The sequence below is a fragment of the Epinephelus moara genome, chromosome 14 (assembly GCF_006386435.1).
Source record: "Epinephelus moara isolate mb chromosome 14, YSFRI_EMoa_1.0, whole genome shotgun sequence".
In the NCBI taxonomy this organism is placed as follows: Eukaryota; Metazoa; Chordata; class Actinopteri; order Perciformes; family Serranidae; genus Epinephelus; species Epinephelus moara.
Genome location: NC_065519.1, coordinates 8051999 through 8076422, shown reverse-complemented (window position 1 = coordinate 8076422; position 24424 = coordinate 8051999). Strand labels below are relative to the sequence as shown.

The 24424-nt window shown below is 41.6% G+C and overlaps 1 protein-coding gene across 1 annotated transcript; it reads left to right on the top strand.

The window, feature by feature from the left end:
* fbln5 (fibulin 5) lies at nt 1-23500 on the top strand. The gene is made up of 11 exons (XM_050062909.1): nt 1-431; nt 582-636; nt 893-941; nt 1141-1422; nt 14881-15003; nt 17227-17343; nt 17503-17619; nt 18447-18569; nt 19103-19229; nt 19323-19518; nt 21871-23500. The coding sequence occupies exons 1-11, from the start codon at nt 388-390 to the stop codon at nt 22030-22032; spliced, it is 1395 nt and encodes a 464-aa protein (XP_049918866.1). The 5' UTR covers nt 1-387; the 3' UTR covers nt 22033-23500.
* The last annotated feature ends 924 nt before the right edge of the window (nt 23501-24424 follow it).

Genomic DNA, 24424 nt, shown 5'->3' with positions numbered 1-24424 from the left:
GGAGTAGCAGCTTGTTGGAGTGAGTGCGCCGCTGTCTCTCTGTGCGCGCTCTGACCGGAGGGGGCTGGCTCTCCCCTGATTGAATCCAGCTGTTGTGAAAGCGCTCGGAGGGGGCCAGTCAATTTGCATTGCTAAATAATCTCGTAGAGGACGACAGAGCGGGGCAGAAACAGAACGGTCCATTTTGGAAAAAGGCATTCCTGCAACACTTGGTCAATGTACCGAAGCTTCAGCTCGACCAGACAGCGCTTAATGAAAACCTGGTGTCGGCTTTCGCGTAAAGGCGCATAGTTGGGGGGCGGTGAGAGCGCTGCTGGGTAGTGGCGAGGGGATTTGGGGAGAATTTACGGGTCGTCTAAGTCTTTCGTTTTTGAGAAACCATAAACCATGCTGTTTGAAATACGTGGCTTCAGGTTTTGCTCTTCCGCAAGGTCAGTAATCCTCTTCTTTTCCTCCTTTGCGTAACGGACTCAGCGGAGTCGTTCCTGCTTTAGTTATGTGTTTGAATGAGTATATAACGGGGTGCTTGCACCGAGCTCCTGGTTTTTCAGAGTTGAAAACTTGAAATTCCCTCTTTGCAGGATGTTGGCAGCTCTGGTATTTATTCTGCTTTGTATCCAGCCTGGACACGGACAGGTAACACAACACCTTCCTTCAGTGTTTGCAGGGATTTCATTCATTTAGACCAAGGTCATGGTCATAGCCTGGAAATGTGCTGTAGTCAATGGCTTTAATGACAAGAAAACTGTGATTACACTGTAAGAAAGCCAGCCTGTAAAGATACAAAGGCATGGCAGAATGTAACAGATAACACTTAACCTTATTTGATGAATAGTTTGTCAGAAATTTTAAACAAACACACTGAAACAGCCTCCTGATCATCTCTCCTCAGACCTGCACAGAAGGTTTTGCTTATGATCGCAGGTCGAGACAGTGTATAGGTGAGTGACATGACCTCTAACCTCAAATTTTTGAAAGTTGCATCATGGACATGAGCCTCATCCAGAGTAAAAACACATTAGAGTGTGCAGTGGAATAAGTTCCCAGACTTAACACAGTATCGAGCAGTAAATTGATCACAAGCCCACAGATGTTCTGTGTGCAGGAATGGCCTTATCACTGCACCGCTCTGTATTCCAGATGTGGATGAGTGCCGTATCCTGCCAGATGCTTGCCGTGGAGACATGCGCTGTGTGAACCAGAACGGAGGCTACCTGTGCATGCCCAGGAGCCTGTACAACCAGCCGTTCAGACCGGAGACCCCGGTCCTGCCTGAGCCGGTTTACCCGGACCCATCGGTTGGATTTCCAGACACCTTCCTCCCGAGTGTTCCGAGATCTGTGGAGCCCAGCTATCCCAGAGTAAGGAGCACGGCGCAGTGCATCCTGGGATATGCTCCTGCAGAGGACGGCACCTGTAATGGTGAGTCAGTGTCTGCTGTGTGATTTCAGTGGTGGAAGAAGTGCTCAGATCCTTTACTTACTGTGCGTAAAAGCACCATTACAACAAGGTAAAAACTCTACTGCAAGTATGTCATGCATTTATAATCCTACTTAAAAGTACAGAAGTATTATCAGCAGAAAAGAATTAAAAGTAAAGGTGCCTGTTGTGCAGAAAAATGGCCCCTGATACTGATACACACCCACCAGCCACAACATTAAACCACTGACAGGTGAAGTGAATAACGTTGATCATGTTGTTACGATGCAATTTTCTGCTGGGAAACCTGGGGTCACTTGACACGCACCACCCAAGCACCCTCCTCATGGCAACAGCGCCTCCCCGATGGCAGTGCCCCTTATTAGGACAATGCATCCTGCCTCACCACAAATCACTTCTCAGGAATGGCTCAAAGAATGGCCTCCAAATTCTCCAGGTCCCAATTCGATCAAGCATTTTACAGATGTACCAGTACCCCAGAGTTTCTCTGTCCATGCTTCCACAGGTCAGAGCCAAGTCCGATCCAAGGTGGAGCTTCTGACCAGTCAGAGCATGGGCTCAGGACCTCTAGGAGGGTCCTGGCACCAAGGTGTTGGCAGTAGTATGAACAGTGGTTACATGAGCCTCGAAACCAGCCACAACTCAGCCCTGAGCAGAGTGACCGTCCTCTACTGACCAATCAACAGACTGCAGTGTTCACAGCTCCACCTTTTAGTACCAGATCTGTGTGCTAGGTACCCCAACAGAGGGGGGACCAAACATGGGGACGGTGAGGAACAGTTTCATTGGTACCTTCCACAACTTTTCACATTGGAAAGGCAAAAAATGTGTACCGAACTGAACTGAACTGAACCTGTGTTGCCTATTTCTCGCCTAAAATGGTTTCTTAAACATATTTTAGCTCTCTGTTTAACTGTCACACGAGACTGTTTGTTACCAGCTGGCTGCCGTATTATGCCCAGGTGCGAAACTTGCATTATGTCAAACACACACACAACTTTTCACAGTGGAACTCAACTGTACCGTACTGCTTGGTGGAAACAGAGATTTTGAGTCCTGTGAATTGCAAAGTGAGGTACCGTCACATCCAACGAATGCTTGATCAGATCGGGATCTGGAGAATTTAGAGGCCAGGTCGATGCCTTGAACTCTTTGTCACATTCCTGAACAGTTTTTACAGTGAGACACAGCACATTGTCCTGATGTAGGAGCACTGCCATTGGAGAATACCTTTGCCGTGAGGAGGTGTACTCGGTCTGCGACAGTGTTTGGGTGGGTGGGGCATGTCAAGTGGCATCCATGTGAATCCCAGAGCTAAAGGTTTCCCAGCAGAACAATGCATTGTAACAAGATGATCAATGTTATTCACGTCACCTGCCAGTGGTTTTAACGTTGTGGCTGATCAGTGTATATGACTATAAATTACACAGTAACTCGCAGGGGATGGACAAAGTCATTGTTTTGCAAGTCACAAGTCAACTCCCAAGTCCTACACTTTGAGTTTTGAGTCTTAAACAAGTCATAGTTTGCTCTTCACCAAATGTAATGCCATTTTAACAACTGAGTAATACGATATTAGACATACAAAAATCATGAATTCTTTTTGAATGTTGCATTTATTTGTGAAACCAAGTTTGTTGGAAGTTGTTGGATCTTAGTTTTCGACCCGCACGTTCACACTCAGTACCGTAATGTTAGTTCTGGTTCACTCCTGCGACTTAATTGGATGCTGTCAGATTGGTTCAAAGTGGATCTGGAGAATTACTATATTTTTTGTTCACTTCAAGAATTAGTATTCTTATTATTACTGTTCCATTGGTTATCGGTTACTTCAATGTGCTGTCATGCCCCATTGCAACTTCTGACAGCTGTCAATCAGCTGGCATCTGTTTGCAGCTCAGTCGATGTGATGTATCATCTGCTGTGCAGAGGATTGTGGGTCAGAATAGCCAGAAAAGCATGCTGGTTTGCAGACTGCAAAATCAGACCTGATGTAGTAGAACATCCTGGTATTTTTGGCATACTGCGTTTGACAAACTATGTGTTGGGACATACTAAATCTTTTTCTGGCACACTATATAGTATGGTGGTATGGGTATTGGAAGGCACAGTCTGACTGAAGTCCAAGTCATATGGATCAAGTCTACACCTCTGCTAACTCCAGCTGTCGGATGAATACAATGGAGTTAAAGTTCAATAATTCCATTTGACATGTACTGGAGTAGAAGCAGACAGCAGCATAAAATCAAGTGTACCTCAGCGCTGGACTTAAGTGTGGCACTTGCGTAAATGTACTAACAGTCGTGCTGTGTAGCAGACCTCACTTTTCCTGTCTACATGACAGATTTCAAAATGTGAAGGAAATACCACTTCACCCAAGTCTGTTGGTCTCATTTATCAAAAGTCGTCAGCTTTTCCAGAAGTGCTGCTCATTGTATTCGTTGTTTGTTTATAGCAGCCACACAAAAAACTTCTGTTCGGTATCAGAGTGTGCCAGCATATGCTCCCATTCATTACAGCCAGTGAATGCAGTTAATGAGCCAGAAGTCAGTCTGCTGTTTCTGCAGCCACAGTGGTTGCAGAGCCGAGCGGGGTTCTTGACCCTTTGCAATGAAGCAATATCTACTTCCAGCCCCTTTGGCAAAGACCGCTTTTTCCTTTTCTGGCTGTTTTATTTTACGTTTTAGGCGCTTGAAAATACAAAAGTATCAATCAGTTCATGAGGACAGTTGCACAGTAAAAAAAATAATTTTGTGACACATCAATATATTTTCTTGCTTCCTACCATTATTTCATAACCTCTCAGTTTTATCTTCAGTTGGGAAACACTTATATGTGGGTCACATTTTCTCCCCCAGAAGCAGTTTTTCAACATTGTTTTTAAAGTCATGGGATCCTCAGTTTAAGTGAGTCTTTTGGCTGCCACGAGAGCTCAGTGAGTCTTAAAAGGGACATCATATTTTAAAAGAATAGTTCACCCTAAAATCAAAATGACCTATTTTGATTCGTGTTTATCAAACTAGATAGTTTGGGTGAGTGTTGGAGATATCAGCCGTAGAGATGTCTGCCCTCTCTCCAGTATAATAGAACTAGATGGCACTCAGCTTGTGGTGCTCAAAGAAACAAAAAAAAAGTTTGAAAAACTTAACATCAATGTCTCTTTCTAGAAATCATGACCTGGTTACTCAAGATAACCCACAGACCTTATTGTGAGCAGGTTTTTTTAGGGATGATTTTCTTTCTACCGAACTACACCCACCAACCGTATCACCACGCAGAAGGAGGAGTGCATCTACTCATGGATGAGAGGCTCATGACAGCACAAGATGTAAATGTAACCCACTGCCTCTGCACACCTGTCGCCAGACTCTCCCTCTACACCTCCCTTGGAGGTTTGTGTGAGTGTGGTGCGGAGAGAAGGAGGCACCAGACGCAGGATTGGGGAGTGTGGTTGAGACCGGGACTGTGTTTTATTTCATAGTAACACTCAGTAACATCTCTGCTGCTGGCATCATATCCTCAACAAAATCGTCAACCTTGCAGGACAAGAGAAAATAAACTTTTTCTAAGAAATAAATCTCCTACTCAAACAATAACTACCATTAAAAAAATAAATAAATCAAATAAAAATAAACGTAACGCAGAATTTTTACAACTGTGTCAAACCGACGCCGTACCTACACCATAGACTCTGCATCGACGCTGAGCCTATGCTGTACCCTACGCCATAGCCTGGCGTGCACCTCCCCAGAAATTGACTACACGTTGCCGCGACGCAGATCTCCTGTCTAGTTTTGTAAGCTGAAACCATTTCCTTTTTTTTTTAAAGATATTTTTTTGGCCATTTTGCTTTTAATGGACAGGACAGGTAAGTGTGAAAGGGGGAGAGAGAGAGGGGGATGACATGCAGCAAAGGGCCACAAGCTGGATTTGAACCCGGGCCGCTGCGGCAACAGCCTTGTTCATGGGGCGCCTGCTCTACCACTAAGCCACCAACGCCCCAAGCTGAAACCATTTCCCTCAGTGGAAACAAAGCTTTTATTTACTTTAATTTCACAGATAAGAAACAATAAATTGTGAAGACAATAAAGCCTCCACAAAAATAGCATTTTAAGTCTTGTGTGTGATTTATCCTGGCTTTATATGAGCAGAGGAAATCTCTGCTCGTCGCTAGGCTAATTTCTACAATGTGAAATGCCATAGGCTTGTGCTAATAATGTTAGCATGTTATATTTGTTTGGAAAACGTGTTTAGCATAAGACAGTTGTTTTGTCTGTGAACCTTGTGAGCTGTAATGGAGCTGAATTTTGTAACGTTACCTTTGTTAAGTGTTGCTGTTGTCATGGGCTTCATATGAGTAGAGGACAAGTACGCTAGCCGCTAGGTAAATTTATAAAATGTTAAAATGCCATAGGCTTGTGCTAAAAACATTAGCATGTTGTATTTGTGGGCAAAATGCATCCAGCAAAAGAATTGCTTGGTTGCAAGTTATAGTGAAGCCCGAACACCGCTCTCTCAGGTGAAAGTTGGTGTTGGACCCATTCACCATCACTCCCGCCCCTCTCAGACTTTCACCTTAACTTTCGTCCTTGTCCTGCCGCATTTCCCCCTGATGCCTTCAGGCGCCGTTAAACTAAATCGGCAACTGGATGCGTATCATGGCGACATTAAAGGACGCCTTTTTTTGTTAGTTTCTGACGCCGCAAGTCACTGCCCAGTTGGCAGATTTTGACAACTTAAGAGTGAGACCGTGCTTGTTTGACAGATGAAAAGCTCTGGGAGACCTGAATCAAAATGATCAGCTTTTCCATATTTACCACAGACTGATATTTACAGAAGAAGGGAAACATATCTGTCGACTGTGATTGGTTGTTCCCCATCACATGACATGTGGTGCCCGCTGCTGCGACCCAAAAGTTGAACTCGATGTATCTCGGTGTTGTCATTGCGTTGGGAACGCGTGCATGCTGGAGTTGCTCTGGCATTTGAGAACGCCTGCCGCGCGTCTTCATTGAAAACAATTAATTTGAGGACGCAAAAAACGCAGCATGTGTGCGACCCCTTAAGCAGTAACGTTAGCTAGTTTAGTGGTGCTAGATGAGCTAGCAGTAGATGCACACTTCCGTCTGTGTACAGGTGTAGTTTGGTAGAAAGAAAGTAGTTCCTACATGCTCACAACAAGGTCTGTGGATTATCATGAGTAACTGGGTCATGATTTCTGGAAAGAGACATCGTGCATTGTGCTTTGAGCACCACAAGCCGAGTGCCATCTGGTTCCATTATATTAGAGAGACGGCAAACATCTCTACAGCTGATATCTCCAACACTCTGCAGTTCACACCAAAACAATCTAAGCTGATAATTAGCACTCCAAGTAAGAGGAAAAATATATGTTTTTGATTTGGGGGTGAACTGTCCCTTTAAGGATCATTACTGGATAATTATCCCAGTCTGTCTTCTGCTGCTGCAGCTTGCAGCTTGGAGCTGATTCTCTGCAGCGACTCTGCTTGAAAGATGTGAATGTTTTGAGTCCCGACATCTGCCACCTCCTGCTGTTTATCAGATGTTAGAGTGAAACTAGATGGACGTGGTGACACACGGGAAATGCACTAGAGGCCAGGGATTCAGTGTAAGTCTTTAGAGATTATGGTTGAACTCCAGGGGAATGCATGAATCCATCAGATCACAGGGACAGATGGTGTTTGATGCTCGGTGCAGCGTCATGTCTGCCGTCACCCGGCTGCAGCAGAGGGGCCTTGAACTCCTCACAGTGAGGGAATTTCTGCTCTCTAATTGATTCTGTTGAATTTCACAACTGCAAGAGATCCCAGCTGTCAGATAAACACTAAATGTCTGATGTCCCCCCCCGCCCAGCTGTCTTAAATACATCTCAACATAATTTCCCCAGTGTGTCCAGCCGGGACAAGCTGTTGAGAACAGCCTCCTTAAAGTCCAGTTGGAGTGTTTCTTTGGATAAATCAGCCATGACCTTGTAATGAGTGGAAAATGTACACATACAGTACAGTTTTCTCCCTCTGAAGAGAGCTTTAGAGTTTAGCTCATGCACAAATACGGCCTGTTTCTCTTTCAAGGGGAGACGGCCTGTCAGTGTATCGGCTCACAACCTTGTTTGGGTAAACTATACCATCACAGTGCCAAACATGAGGTCATGTGTTGCCAGATCTGTGCCTGGAAAACAGGCATGCCTCTGTGAGGGCCGTTCCTAAGAAGTCCTCATAACCCTACAGGCTGGTGTGTGTGTGTGTGTGTGTGTGTGTGTGATCTAATGGCTTGTTGAGTGATGCTACGGGGCAGAAATTACACAGACTGTGACTTCCTGTCTGAACCTGCAACAAACATGGCTTTGTCTTCAAGTTAATGGCACTACGCTCTATCAGTGTCACTAATGGCACCAGTCTGGGGGAACAATAGAACAAATTAGCCGTTGGGTATGCGTTAATGCATTTGTGGGTTTATTTTTTCAAGGTCAAATTTGTACTACAAAGGGCGGCCTTTTCCAGGCAGTGTTATGGTGTGTAATTGTCCTCTTTTAGCTGATATCTGGAGCCCATCCGTGCAACAGATTACACTGTTTGCAGAAAGTCTGTTATTATCTGCCCCTTGTGGTATCTAGCCCAGCAGATACACTATACGGACACCCGATTTTAAAGCCTGGCTGCAGGGGTGTGCTCCCAATCAGCCACAAGAGTATGAGTGAAGTGGGCCATGTTGAGCGATAAGGCTTGGCTTGCTGTCAGCGTTAGAGTTCATCACAAAGGTGTTGGACGTGGATCGAGGTCAGGGCTCTGTGCAGACCAGTCAAGTTCTTCCAATCATTTCTTGTGGACGTGGCTTTGTGAACAGGGGCACTGCTGTGTTGTAACAGGAGAGGTCCTTCCCCAAACTGTTGACTCAAGGTTGGAGGCAGAATTATAGTCAAAAGACCCATAATGTGCAGTAGCATTTAAAAAATAATATTGAAGATTGTCATGTGAATAAATGACAGGTGAATTGCGTTTATATAGCGCTTTTCCAGCCTTAGGGACCACTCAACACAAGCACAATTCACCTGTTCACACATAGATTCATACACTGGTGACCGAGGCTGCCATGCAAGGTGCCACATACTCATCAGATACGCATTCACACGCAATAACACACCGATGGCACCACCGTTGATAGAAATTTGGGGCTCAGCATCTTGGCCAAGAACACTTTAACATGTAGACTGCCAGGGCCAGTGATCAAACCACTGACCTTCCGATTGGTAGATGACCACTCTACGATGTGAGCTACGTCTTGTGCCAAATGAGGTAACACGATGGTGTTTGAGCCGATGGCCCACTGATTAAAGCCCTTGCATTTGCAGTATTACAAACAGGTTGTCTGAAAAAATCCCTTACAGCGCACAGTTAGTGACATGTTTTTCTTCAACTAGCAGTGGTTGGTTTGCCAGAGAAGGTAGATGGAGCTAATGCAAACGACTCGCCTTTTAACTCACTCGTGTGTGAAACAATGTACTGTTTTGTATTGTGAGTAAATGGTTAGTTTGGCCGAACAAACAACTGCCAACTGAGTGTGGTTACACAGGGGACACTGTTTGGATCTCTGGGAAGTGAGATCCAAAAACAAACCGGCACCTAGCACTTACCACCATTAGTGCCCCCACATCTTCCAGATTATAAATTCAAGGGCCTAGACACACCAAACCAGCATCAAAGAACTACAAAGGACGACTGTTGCGTCACCTCACGTCGCCTGTGTCTCTGCCAAAAAGTTGCTCTCATACACATCACAAAGACTTCTGCGACAGCCAATTTGTGCGTATGTCTGCACCTGCACGAGAGAACATAACTCTCTATACCAGCAGGCGGCAGTAGTCTGTACTTATCGCTCAAAGAGGGAAAGCAGAAAACTCACATGACGGATTCAAGGTGCTAGTTAGCCAGTTAGCACATTGACAACACCCCGATGTTGAAAGAATAAATGTGCTAGCGAACAATAACATTTCTAGATTTCTAACTGTTTCTGCTTAAGAGCTCAACGGATAAAGACATAATCTTACTTAATATAACAAGTATGTTGCAATCTCACGCCTTCTTGAATTTAGCCGTTTGTTGTCTTCTGGTGCGCAGAACTGAATTGCCAATGAGAGTAATTTCTCTTACCTATGGGTTCTGCAGGCTCTGCTGCCCATTCAGCATGCTGAATCAGCCAGAAAACAGCAGTCAAGGGCCGTCTTAGTGCCAGCAGTCGGGGACACGCCACAATCGCTCACAAACAGCCTGACATTGACCAATGGCAGATCGTCAGCTTGGTGTGTCGGGGCCTTAAGCCTTTCCTGAAAGGAATGGTTTGACATTTTGGGAAATATGCGAAGGCCTTCCTTGCCAAGCATTAGATGAGAAGAATGATACCACTGTCACATTTGTGTATTAAATATTAAGCTGCAGCCAGAAGCCAGTTTGCTGAGCATAAAGACTGGAAACAAGAGGAAACAGCGAGCCATAAGACATTGTCATTCTCAATTGTTTAATCCAAACATAAACAAAAGCCAAGAAGTAGTCTGGCACAGCTTGCAACCACAACTGTTTTTTGTACGGATTAAACCAACAAGATAAAGAGCCGCTGGTAAGTGGATTTTGTTATCTTAAGATAGCCGTGTGCCCTCGTCTCCTGGCTCCAGCTTCATATTGAACAGACAGTTACAAGAGTGTTATCTATACTCTCATCAAAGTTTTATCAAGAAAGTGAATAAGTGTGTTTCACAAAAAAATATTCCTTAAACTGGAACAAGGGGGCATACTAGACCAAAAGTATGTGGACAGTTGTGTCACAATTGTGAACTTTATTTTACTTAGAGAACTACTTCCTCCCAAATAACGGTCCCTTTGGAAACAGTTTGCAGCAAGGTTTTAGATAATCCAGAATAAAGGGAAAGACATGTTTCTGTTAAGATTTTATGCTTTGTGGACAACAAATGAAAATGTATGCACCTTTATTACAGTATTGGTAGAGATCTAATCATCTCCCTTCTGCACATAACACCAAAAACTTGGCCGGACACAAATAGCAGCAGATGAGAGAATATGTTGTTGAATTTTGGGTGAATTGATTACTCAAGCACACTTTTACTCACTGTCATATGAACCAGCAGCAGCCCAGAGTGTTGTAAGTCACATGACGCCTCCAGAGGTCAGATACTGTGTTTTTCTCTTCACATGGGACTGAGCTCTTCATTTCCGCTCGTAACTTCAGTTTTGGGGATTTTCATGTTTTTTGCTCGAGTTGCAGGATTACGTGCTCCTCTGTGGCTTCAGAAAAATGTCCAACCTTGTGGGCTTTAGAAACCAAGAGATACACTAAAAAATGCATCATAGCTGATCTGAAAACAAGACTATTTGCTTCTGATTACATTCGTTGAATTTTCCATGTGGTTTGAGAGGAAGGGGAAGTAGGGCAATTTTCAGAATTCATACTTGTTATTCCTGTGGTCTAAGACAGTCCAACAATATTAGTAAACATGAACAGCTCTCTCCCAAACCGAAAAACTCAAATTTGTGATGTCAGGAGCTGCTCCATTGGCATTGAATTGGGAAAGATATTAAAGATGGCACCGAGAGCTTGTTTATATTTGGTATAAGGTAATGCGTCCTGATGCACCATCGTCAAGGACTTCTTCATCAGTGCAGGACATGGTGGTTGTCTTAGTGACAGCATGCTAACGCTCTATAACTACGACAAGTTGGACGACGTGATGCATGACTGTCCATTGTTTTGCCCTGTGGAAGAAAATGTGTTGATATCTCCAGCTGTACCGACACAACCGCTACATGATTAGCAAGCAGTTAGCAAGAGTGTGGACGTAATAACTGTGCTCTTTGACTGATGCGAAAATGATGTAGGTCGTAACAAAATCCAAACACAAATGGTTTACTGGAGACACATGATAGAAACAGGAGGAAACGGCGATGTATCTTGGCTGTCCACTTGTGTTTGGATAACCAAAATGTGTGTTAATACCATGTGTAAACAGGCTCTGAGAGCACCCAGGGGTGTTCTGAGTATTTTCTGTTTCCGAGCTGATGACACTACAACAGCATAAAGCTCATTTGGGTATAAAAAAGAAAAGAAACATTCTGTGTGTCCACAAAATCAGGCTCCCAATCATTGTTTATGGAGCTGCTCCAGACTTCATACTTGATATCATCACAACTTTGAGACTTACTTCTCTGGTGTCTGGCTCTGAAAGAGAGGAGCCCGTGTTCACATACTATATTGATTGAGGTTTAGTAGGCCATTGAAATAACCAATCCAGTGTCACTCCTAACTCATCAAACACTGACGCTTGGTCACAGGCGGTCGCCATCAGATACTGATGCACAGAGGCACCTGTTAGCACGATATGAGACACACCAGGTGGCGTCTTTCAAAGAGTTCAACTATCTCGGGGTCTTGTTCAGGAGTGAGGGTAGAATGGAGTGTGAGATGGATCGGCGGTTTGGCGTGGCATCTGCAGTGATGTGGACACTGTGCCAGACAGTCATTGTTCAGAGGGAGCTGAGCCAGAAGGCAAAGCTTTCGATTTACTGGTCCATCTACGTCCCAACCCTCACCTATGGTCATGAGCTCTGGGTAGTGACTGAAAGAATGAGGCTGTGGAAACAAGTGGCCGAAATGAGTTTCCTCCGTGGGGTGGCTGGGCTCAGCCTTAGAGATAGGGTGAGGAGCTCGGACATCCAGACGGAGCTCGGAGTAGAGCCGCTGCTTCTGCCCGTTGATAGCGGTCAGTTGAGGTGGTTCGGGCATCTGATCAGGATGCCTCCTGGGAGGCGTTCTGGGCCCGTCCCACTGGTAGGAGGCCCCGGGGCAGACCCAGAACGAAGAAAAGCCGAGAAAGTGTTGCTGGGGAGAGGGACGTCTGGGGTGCTTTGCTCAGACTGCTGCCCCAGCGACCCAGCTTTGGATAAGCAGATGAAAATGGATGGATGGATGGATGGATGGATGGATGGATGGATGGATGGATGGATGGTGGATGGGTGAAGCAAATTTCTGATTTTATTCGGAAGACTGCTGTTTGTGTAAAACCAAAAGTCAGTTCATATAATTGCAACATAGTGTGCTGGTATGAGTAGCATACTACGCTAGTGACGTATGTCCTGTGATGTAACATGACATCAGTAACAGTTGTACTTATTTTTAGCCAAACCATGTTTTTTTTTCTCAACCCAACCACGTACTTTTGTTGCCTAAACTTCAGGAAGTAAATCTGAAACTATGAAATCCACTGGGGGTTGTTTTGTGTAAGTTTGTGTACAAATTTGGTATCACGGTCTGTCAAATGGTCAGCTTCTCTCAGTTTTCTGTACATTCAGCCATTTTAAACAAATCCCATCTGTCATGTCTCCTCTGAAGCTGACCGAGGTTGTCAGCAGTGACCCCAAAGCTCATGGGCAGCTCATGAATCAGTCTATATAAGGAGCTGAACTGAGACGCTCCTGCAGCTCGTGTGTGTGTGTGTGTATGTTGGAGATCTGCAGTAAGGCTACACATGGGGTGCAGATGAAGACCTTTCAGAGAGGTTTTGACTGGTAACTGCAAGCAGGTGTCGGGGGGCCGTGTAGATGTTGGCCAGAGGCCGAGCGCTCCGGGCCTCCTCCACCCCTTGTGAAGGGCCAGTGGTCCAAGTTGGCACAAAGGCCAACAGCCCCACCGACAGACGTTATCGCTTCTCATAGCTGCCTGTCCAAACAAAAAACTGGGCTCCCACCCACTTCCCCCACCGGGTTTCTAGAGATTGGTGACTTCATGGTCTGAGAACCATAAACAGAGGTTGGAATTTTTCATTTGTCATATCCTCATAAGGAAATGTGACTATTATGATGTAGTGTGTGAGCTGCTCCAAGGGCGTTAAAGGAATTCAGATTGTAATCTGAGAAATCTTTAATCTGGTGCAAAAACAACAGTAAATTGATGCTGTATTGAAATGTTAACTATTGTGTTAAGAGTTTTTCTAAACACAGGGTGGTGAAAACCTGAGAGCTGGACAAACAGACTTTGGACTGGAAGATTGTCGGTGCAGTCTTAAAGCCCAGCAGTCTAGTGGACATGCTTATGAGCAAGGCATGTAGAAAAATTACTATCAGTAGGCTGTGTAGCTTTTGTGTAGTGTGGTGACTGGCAGTTTTTATTTTGAAATATAACATCAGTAGAGCCAATCAGAGAAAAGGACATCCTATTTCCTGACAAAACTTCCCATCCCGATCCCGAGAGGGGTCAACCATATAAGGGGCTTGCTGAGACATGAAGCAAAAAATAAGAAAAGAGACCATACATTTCTGAAAGTACAAAAGCATAACTTCCACATAGAAATTAATAGCATCAATGTGCTTCCACCGTATTCTTTCACTCATTTCTAAAACACATGTACATTAACTGTCTGTTTTACATCCTATATAACATTCCTCATGTGCATCAACCTTCCCTAACTCTGTCCGCCTTAAAAGGAGCCTCTCCAGGCATCTCCTTTGTGTAGATTTTAAAGGCTAACTGCCAAACTGAAACACAAAAACCATGTACGCCAGGGGTCGGCAACCTTTACTATCAAAAGAGCCATTTTTGGCCATAAAAGCTCTCAAGTAATCTGCCTGGGCTGCAAAACATATTTGAGCCTTATAATGAAGGTGAAAGTCTAAATTCGCCCATTATCATTCCTCAAAATGAGTCTAGCTGACACTGGGTGAGAGGCAGGGTTCACTCTGGACAGGTCACCAGGCTATCACAGGGCTGACACATAGAGACAGACAACCATTCACACTCACATTCACACCTACGGACAATTTAGAGTCACCAATTAACCTGCATGTCTTTGGACTGTGGGAGGAAGCTGGAGTACCTGGAGGAAACCCACACTGACACAGGGAGAACATGCAGACTCTGCACAGAGGGGCTGAGGTCTCAAGTTTATATTACTATTATTGTTCTTTTATTGTTCATATTTCATTTGGTGATTCTTTGATTTGCCCTGGCTGCTGTAACTGTGTAATTTCCCTTTAGGTTGAATAAAGTACGCTATCTATGTGTCCATCTATCTAGTTCCTTAAATGCTCCACACAGGAATCAACAGGTGTCTCATTTATAAACACAGTGTATGCACAAAACGAGGCCCGAAAGAGGCGTGCGCCACTTTCCGCGCAAAAGTTGTGATTTATAAAAGCAGACTTGATAGGAGCAACTTTGACCCATGCTTACAAACATTTTGGAGACTGGAAATTGGTGACACAGGTGGTGAGGTAGAAGCCTGACTGTAGAAACTGTCAAATATTTTTTGGCTTTTGTCCGAAAGTACATTTTTAGTATGGATCCTACGCACTGTTTTTTGTTTTCTTCAAAAAAGGAGAGGCACTGTTAATAACAACACTCCCTCTCTCTCTGTTGCAGACATTGACGAATGTGAGACAAACTCTCATCACTGTAACCCCACCCAGGTCTGCATCAACACATCAGGTGGCTACACCTGCTCCTGCACTGAGGGATACTGGCTCATTGGTGGACAGTGCCAGGGTGAGTGAACTGAGTGAACATCAGCACAGCAACATTGTTAAATTCTTCATGAGGGAGTGGTTTTTACATATTTTAGCTAATTAACTTCACATTGCACATAATTTACACTAGTGCTGAAAGTTATCAAAACCATATCAGTTAGTTCAGGGGTCGGCAACCTTCACTGTCAACAGAGCCATTTTTTTTTTTACCAAAAATTTATCTGGATCTGCAAAACATATTAAACCTTATTATGAAGGTAACACAGCCTATTAAATCTAAATTAGCCTGTCAACATTACAAATAGATCTAAATGAGCATTCATCAGAGGTGGGTAGTAGCTAGTTACATTTACTCAGTTACATTTACTTGAGTAACTTTTTGGATAAATTGTACTTTTCAGAGTAGTTTTAATGCAAAATACTTTTTACTTTTGCTTGAGTTATATTGTTTTAAAGCAACAATACTCTTACTTGAGTACAATATTTGGCTACTCTACCCACCTCTGAGTACATAATTACATATATATATATATATATATATATACATATATATATGTACAGAATATATAAGAATATATTTGTGTTTCTTGTGCCTTGATTTATGTTATGTTTATAAAGATTTAATTTATTTTTGTTTTAGTTAAAGGGGTATCGTTTAAAATACATGAATTTGCAGATTATTATTTTTGATTGATTACGTTCATGTTCTTATTTTACAAATAAATCAGACGTTACTCAACAGTTACTCAGTACTTGAGTAGTTTTTTCACCAAATACTCTTTTACTCTTACTCAAGTAATTATTTGGATGACTACTTTTTACTTTTACTTGAGTAATATTGTTCTAAAGTATCAGTACTCTTACTTGAGTACAATATTTGGCTACTCTACCCACCTCTGGCATTCATTAATATGTTCCACCACCAGGTGGCACTGCAGTGGGCTATTTATGATTATTTGGACCTTTAACTTTGCAGAGTTGGCGGTAAAAGCAAACGAATCTCTCACGCACAATTCAATTTTTAATTCCTCCAAAACTTTTCCGTTTTTGGATTTCAATAGATAGCCAAGCTAGGGAGACTCAAGACTAATGTGGCCACCAGAATTGAGATTTGGTAAAATGTAGAGGAAACGGTATTAGGCTGAACATATATTTACTTGTCGAAATGTTAAAACTTCATTGTAGAAAACAAGTGTCACACACCCTGGCTCCATATGCATTCCTTTTATTTTGATAATGATAAAGTTTCAGCCTTTGGCTTTTGTCCGAAACGTGATCAAAATAAAAGAAATGCATATGGAGCCAGAGTGTGTGACACTTGTTTTCTACAATCAAGTTTCTTGCCAGTGATCAGCACCTCATGATAATTTTTAGTGTGCGTTGCTTTTATATTTTAAAGAAATGTTGAAACTTATCATTTAGTTGATAAAATGTAAAAACGTTTTTTATTCAGTGTATAGGCAACACTTTTTTTTTACATTTGGAGAATGCCAGAAACACTTTAGGCCTACAGTATTGATAGTAAGAATTAAAACGTAAAAAAAATAAAATAAAAAATACATTATTCATTTCATACCCCTGAGTTAAAGGATGTGAAAATCAACTTGATGTAAAACAGAGATGTAAAACTTGTGTTATAGTGAGCATCATTATTGTACACTAATGCAATTACGAACAGAAACAGTTGGTGCATCTACAGAAGCTCTGACATTTGAAAGTCAATCTAAAGTTGCTAAAAGGTGTCGCATTCATAAGCTTTGTTCTGAAAAAATCTGAAAAGCAAGCAGTGACCAAACATTGTTTGCCCCCCTGCAAATTGATATTTTAATAGTAATAAATGTGATGGCAGCCTTGAAGGTACAAAACTAATGCGACAGTAAAGTTTGTTGCACATGATTCGTAGTTAATGGTCTAAACTTGTGTGAGCTATGTAAACAAATGAGTCAGTGACCAAGAAGGAATATCAGGGAAGTATTTCCTAAAATTAAGACCATATTACTTCTAACCACAGTTGGATGCAGAAAAGACAATGCTGCTTTTTGTCTGCTGTACAAAATGCCTTTAATGCCTCTGAAAGCTAAACAGCGCCCTCCTCAGGTTATGTGCAGTACAGCAGCTCAGCAGAGGTCTTGCTTAATCAAATCAATACAGCACACCACACTGTGGGTTTTCATTTATATCACAGTAAACAGAGCTGCAGTATGATGATTCATAACCAGTGTGTCTCTTTCTTTTTGGCCAGATATTGATGAATGTCGCTATGGTTACTGCCAACAGCTGTGTGCCAACGTCCCCGGCTCTTATTCCTGCTCCTGTAACCCCGGCTTCATCCTCAACCCAGATAGCAGGACCTGTCAAGGTACACACACACACACACACACACACACAGAGGCACAATAAATGCCCCATGCAAAGAAACACATGCACATTGTTTCTTTGCAGATAAACACACATGCTCACCTCCATGCCGTGCCCCACTGTTTCTGATTACTCTCCCCTCCTCTGTTTGTTCCTCCAGATGTGGACGAGTGTGAAGACGAACCGTGCAGTCACGGCTGCTTCAACACCTACGGCTCCTTCATGTGCAACTGTGACGAGGGATTCGAGTTGGCAGCAGATGGCACCTCGTGCATTGGTGAGACCAGCTGGTTGTGTTTTTTGTATTGTGGTGGTGTTCATTACAGATTGGTGAGCCGTTTCTTTTTGACTTTGAGATGTAAAATGGAGTCTGTCTGAAGAGCATTGAAGTTTGACATCCTACAGAGTAAAAGTGACCTGAGCTATGTCTGAGCTGATAAATAAAGTATAACATCACTTTAAATGAGCGAAGCTGTACATTAATTAACTGTGTATACTTTAGATTTATATGGTAATTTGATTAATTATACCATCAACACTGTCCATCCATTAATCTGTTTTCTATAACTGTGGATCCTGTGCTGCGTCACAAGGAGATGGAGTCAGTTCCAGCTCAGACTGGGTCTCACAGGCTAACACATATACTTTAGACTATAGATACTCTTACCAGGGGTGACTTCACCAAAGTGCCAATTAATAAACTAACATGATTAATATGTCTTGATGATCCTGCACTTTTTCTTGATAAACAACCCATATTTCCGTGCCTTTTTGTGCTCTCTGGCGCCTTAGCTGCATTCAAATACATAAAAATGCATTTCCAGTGTAAATTAATTTGCTTTCATCATGAAATAGAAAATATTCGATGGGCCATACAGCATCCAATTGTTGGCTTTAAGTTGAACATCACTTCTATAGACAGACAAACACATTCACACCTACAGCCTCTTTAAACATCGGACTGTGGGAGTGAATCAGAACACCTAGAATGAAATCCATAGACCTGGTCAGATTTTAGCCCAAGACCCTGTTGCTGTTCGGCAGCACTGAGCAGCCCTTACAGTCGTTTCCTGATTAGTATTAATCCTTTTTTATTCCCTGTAGACCTGGATGAGTGCAGCTTCTCTGAGTTTCTGTGTCAGCACAGATGTGTGAACACACCCGGCTCTTTCTCCTGCATCTGTCCGCCTGGATATTATGTGTTTGAGGATGGACGGAGTTGTGAAGGTAAAGTTCAGGACAGAAGACAATAAATGTTTATTTTTTATGTCAGTTTGGCCGCAGTACAGATGTCACAGATATTTGGGCAACTATGAATGAAAAAAAAAAATGCTAAAAAGCTTCTGTGAATTGTCTTGTTGTGTATAGTTTATACAGGGTAGTAGTTCCTGTTTGTCATGTTAATTTTGCAAGGAATATTTTTCACCTGTGACCTAAAATGTTTTGTATTTGAGGTTTTTATTTAGTTGAAATGACCCACCTACATCTGCAATTCTACAGTAAAGATATTTAAGTAAACTTGAGCCAGCATTGAGATTAGCTGCATGTTTATGGATCAGGTTTACATCAGCTAATGTTTAAAACAAGTGTCATTTTACTTTTATTATGTTCTGTCTTTGTTTTGTAGTTCCATTCTCAGGCACACTCATTCTCATGAACTGTATTGTTGTTGCTGTGTAAATGTTGTTTCTCTGATGTTGATGATGATGATGATGATGATGTTTTAACTGACTCTGATTGTTGTGTGTTTGATTTTAAAGATATCAATGAATGTGACACTGGTAACAACACCTGTACAACAGCACAAGTATGTTTCAATTTCCAGGGAGGCTACACATGCCTGAATCCTTTACAGTGTCTCCTTCCTTACATCGAAGTCAGTGACAAGTGAGTGTTTCCACCAAAGTTAAATTTACACATGTGCTCATAGGTTGTATTATAACCTAACCTCCCCCTGTGTGTGTGTGTCCTCCTGTGCAGTCAGTGCATGTGTTCAGCTGAGAACCCTGCCTGCAGGGACAAACCCTTCACTATTCTCTACCGACACATGGACTTGTCGTCGGGGCGCAGTGTGCCTGCTGACATCTTCCAGATGCAGGCCACCACGCGTTACCCTGGCGCCTTCTACATCTTCCAGATAAAGTCGGGCAACGATGGGCGAGAGTTTTACATGAGGGTGAGTTACTGTACAGATCTGTAAACTGTAGACGAGACGGGCAAATACAGCATGATATAGTGGACTAATGCCAAAGTGTCTCATTAGAGGAATGAAATGAGACATTTATTGTTTTAAATAAATTTATACTTGCTGTTTAAGCAGAGCCTCCTGCATTTTATGTTACTGACTGCAGCAAGCAACTGCATGTTTATTTACAATAAAGAGAACAAGAAGTGGGTTGTAAGCAAGAGCTATCACTAGTTAAACAAACAAAACAGCGCCACCTGCAGAAACTCAAACTATCACCAGAGAATCCAGTGAAATTACAGAGCAGAGCAGGAAGGGAAATGACAGTGCTGTTTGACTGTTAAACTATCTGTGTGAAGAGCAGAAACACCACAGCTGTGACTGTTTGGTCACCAATGAGGCTGCAAAACAACTATAAAAATTCTGGGATTTATCTGATGTGATCATGGTGCTTGTAAATGAGGTCAACAATGAGCATGTTGTCTCAGAATCATGTTGCAAATAAGATTATGCTGCACAAATGTCAGACTGAATTGTCATTAAGTAAAAAATCATGGGCCTTTGTTAGTTTGTCATAATATAGCAATTTAAAGACATGTTCCCTGATTTGGAGGCACAAAAACAAACTTAATAGACTGTAATGTTTTTGAGCCTTTAGCACTGTAACTCCGCACAGTTATAAATGTTCCAAGTTTCAAGTTCTTCATTATCCTATAGGATTGTATGATATTGGATTTTTTGCCTGATATATGCCAATATATAACAACTCATTTGACCAATAACCAATACCGATATCGATATATCCACCTAATTTTAGTGATCATCAAGTCTCTTCTGTAGTGGAGTTAACATCATATTATACATGCATACTCTAATCATGACGGCCCACCAGCAGATGGAGACATGAAATATAATACTTTTCAATGTATGTAATATTAATTCATTGTCCATATTAAGAAAAAGCATGTTGGCTGATTCTGATTCTCATTCATTTTAAAGCCAATGTTAGCTGATACCGATGATGTGCCGATATTATCATGCATCCCTATCATCATATGCCACAACAATAACAGAGAAGCAGTTGCTGGATCTCAGGCTGTTTCCAGCAATGCTCACTGAACATGTATAAATATATATTGATTAAAAAATTGCACAAGTAAAAACAAAATGAGAATCTTAAGAGATAAGTTAAAATATAAGCTAAAATATGAATATAATTGAAACATGAAATGAAGTAGTACTGATTTGTGTAGACAGGGCACTGCAAAAAACTGTTATTTTATCAAATAATAAGAAATATGATTTGGAAAATTAACAACTTTTGCTGCTACTAAGCTGTATGGGATTTTGGAGCAATGTCAAAAATACAAAAACAGGTCTGCACACCACAAACAGCTCCTCTTGGAAATTTTAATTGTATCACCGCATGTGATGTTTCGGCACCATTCCTTCATCAGACATGAACAAGATAAGGAGACACACACCGAGCTATACAGGAACACCAAAAAATAATAATCCCAACAAATAACTTTGAGCACATGTATATCTACAGTTTAAGGTCATGTGTTTTATCCCATTCTCACTTTATTTTAAATATGTTTGCGCATAAGAAGCTTGCATTAAAAATCTGCAGCAAAAAATAGCAGATATTTGATCCTGAGTCAAGTTTAGACCTTAAACACTTTGTTATAGTTTTGATTCTGAACAGATTCTGAACAGGAAACATAAATTATTAAGCTCCAATATAATTTGTTTACATACATAGACCTTCTCCACAACACATTTTAACACGTCAGGGAAAGCACAGGTGTGTATAATAAAATAAATGATGGCTAAATGACTGAAACATTTAAACAGAGCAGAGTTAATGTTATCAGTAACACCTGGACTTAAGTAAACACATATACACTTGGCATAATGTCTGTAAAGAAAAGGGAAGACGCAAAACATGAAGCACCTATTCTTGGCCAGTAGATGGAGCAGTAAGTGTGTGTGATGTGTTTTGAGGGGTGCTTTTGAAATAAATATAGACATAGAAGAGACTTTAAAGGAGGATTTTAAAGTATAAAGATTCTCTGTGGCATTATTTAATGACCACATGAGTTTTTTCAGTATCTTGTTAAAGTTATCTTCCCTTGTCCTTGTTTAAACAAGGCCCAGTCTGACCTCATGCACTATGGAAAACACATTAACTTTCCTTGACTTTGTGCTTGTGTTTGCTAGTTGTAAATGACACGACAAAGCCCGGGGACTTGGATTTCCTCCATCGTGTGCAGCTGTCAGATTCAAGCGTTTCCTGTACTCCGTTCCTCACATTCCTCCCCTGTCTTCTTTATCTTTCAGCAAACCAGTAATGTGAGCGCCACACTCGTCCTGTCACGGCCAATCAAGGGGCCCAGGGAGTTGGTGCTGGACTTGGAGATGGTCACAGTCAACAATGTCATCAACTTCAGAGGCAGCTCCATTATACGTCTGACGATATTTGTCTCAGAGCACCCGTTCTGAGAGTCCCAAATGAACTTCAGCATATCCCCAAAGAATCAAGCTGCAGTGGTTTGTTTGAGACAGCTCATCACCTTTTTTTGTTTGTTTTTTAAAAGTCATTACGTCATCCTCAATAAAGACACATCCGATAAAGACTCAGTCAAGATCAGCTGATGGGAAAGCATCCCTGTGCTTGAATCCCCACCCTGGTTTAATGGACACTGAGCTTTTATGGCTGCGATATGGACTTTCGACACAGAGGGATATTTATGGTGTACAATTTCTGACATCCTCTATTTAGAAAATGACCCGAAAATGATGGGAATTACCCTCGCTGAATACCAGTGTATACACAATACAGTTCTTTTCATGAGCTCCCCCCAGTTGTCTGTGAATTTTCATCCCCTCAGATAAGCTGTGAAAGTGACATTTATATGCTTTCATTCAAGAGCTGTCATTGCATCATGATCCGATCATTGTGTGTTTCTTTACGAGACGGGAGGAGAGCCAGATATCTGAGCAGAAGTGTAATTGTACATTTGCAGTGGCAATATTTGAAATGATGTAACAACCAGTCATCAACTGAATTATTGATCACAGTTTCTTTTAGACCAATAAATGTCTTCACCACACAACTGTCCCTGGCATGAGCCGCCTACTGAACTCCAAAAACTATAAACTGCAACTTATTTTGGGATTATTAATCACAAATGTAAGTAACACTAATTGGGGGATTATATAAAGTTAAGATAAGTAGGAAAACTAAAAAAAACAACAGGTTTTTGGCACTCAGATCTGGGAATAGACAAAATTGGGAAAAACAGAAAAAATAAATATGTTGTAATTATATCAGAACACATCTTAACACTGTACCAATTTTGGGGGGTGTACTAATACAAAATTTGGGATTATATAAATTTAGTAAATTTTGGGGTCTCTTCACCAAAGTTGGGGGATTTGTATGCACAATAACAAAAATAAATCTCTTCACTACACAACTGTCTCTGGCATGAGCAGACCTCTGAACTCCTGAACTACAGCAAATTTGGAATTATGAGTTCACACATTTTGGCGGGCTATAGCCTACCAAATTAAGGCAACTCAAAACATTGTGGGACCATAATGATTAACAAACACAGTAACAACAATAAACATCTTCATGACACCGCTGTCCCTGGCATGAACGAGCTCCTGAACTCCCACAACTACAGCTGTTTTGGGGATTATAATGTCATATATTGAGGACTATCACAAATGATGTGATTATAAATAACAAATGTTGGGGGCACAAATTTGGGGATTATTCAAAATTGTGATAAACAGAAAAATATTGTAGTTATATCAGAACATGTTTTAGCACTACACTAAATTTGGGGGGTTGTACTAATACAAAATTTGGGATTATATGAATTTAGTAAAGTTTTTGATCACTGCACCAAAGTTGGGGGATTTGTACGCACAATAACAACAATAAATCTCTTTACTAATCAACTGTCTCTGGCATGAGCAGACTTCCGAACTCCTGAACTATGGCAAATTTGGAATTATATGACTCCACACATTTTGGGGGGCTATACCAAATTAAGGCAACTCAAAACATTGTGGGACCATAATGATTAACAAACTTTTTTTGGGAGAATTTGGTGCACAGTATTTGTCTTCCCTACAAAACTGTCCTGAACTCATAAAGCTACAGCAAATTTGGGGATTGTAATGACATATTTTGAGGACTTTCACAAATTGATAATTAATAATTAATTAATATTGGGGGCACAAATTTGGGTAATATATAAAAATGACATAAACAGAAAAAATAGAAAATGTTGTAGTACATCATAACATGATTTCGCACTATACCAATTTTGGGGGTACACTAAAACAACATTTGGGATTATATGAATTAGCATATTTTGAGGTCACTACTCCAAAGTTGGGGGATTTGTACGCACAATAACAACAATAAATCGCTTCACTACAAAACTGTCTCTGGCATGAGCAGACTCCTGAACTACAGCAAATTTGGGGGGGGGGGGGATTTTGGAACACAATAACAAAATTTTACAAATTTTGGGGGCTATACCCAGTTAAGAAAATTCAAAACATTGTGGGGTTTAACAAACTTCGGGTGATCCTGGCGCACAATATATGTCCTGAACTCATAAAACTGCAGCAAATTTGGGGATTGCAATGTTAAATTTTGGGAGGGCTATAACACATGGTGGGATTATATCTATTAACAATAACAATAACATTTTGGGGGCAATTATAGCAAATTGTAGGATCAAATCAAATAATACATTTTGGGGTATTATGAGCACATTTTGGAACACCATAACAAAATTTGGAATTATACCAGTTAACAACTAACAATATATGTCTTCCCCACACAATTTCAGGATTATAATGTCCAATC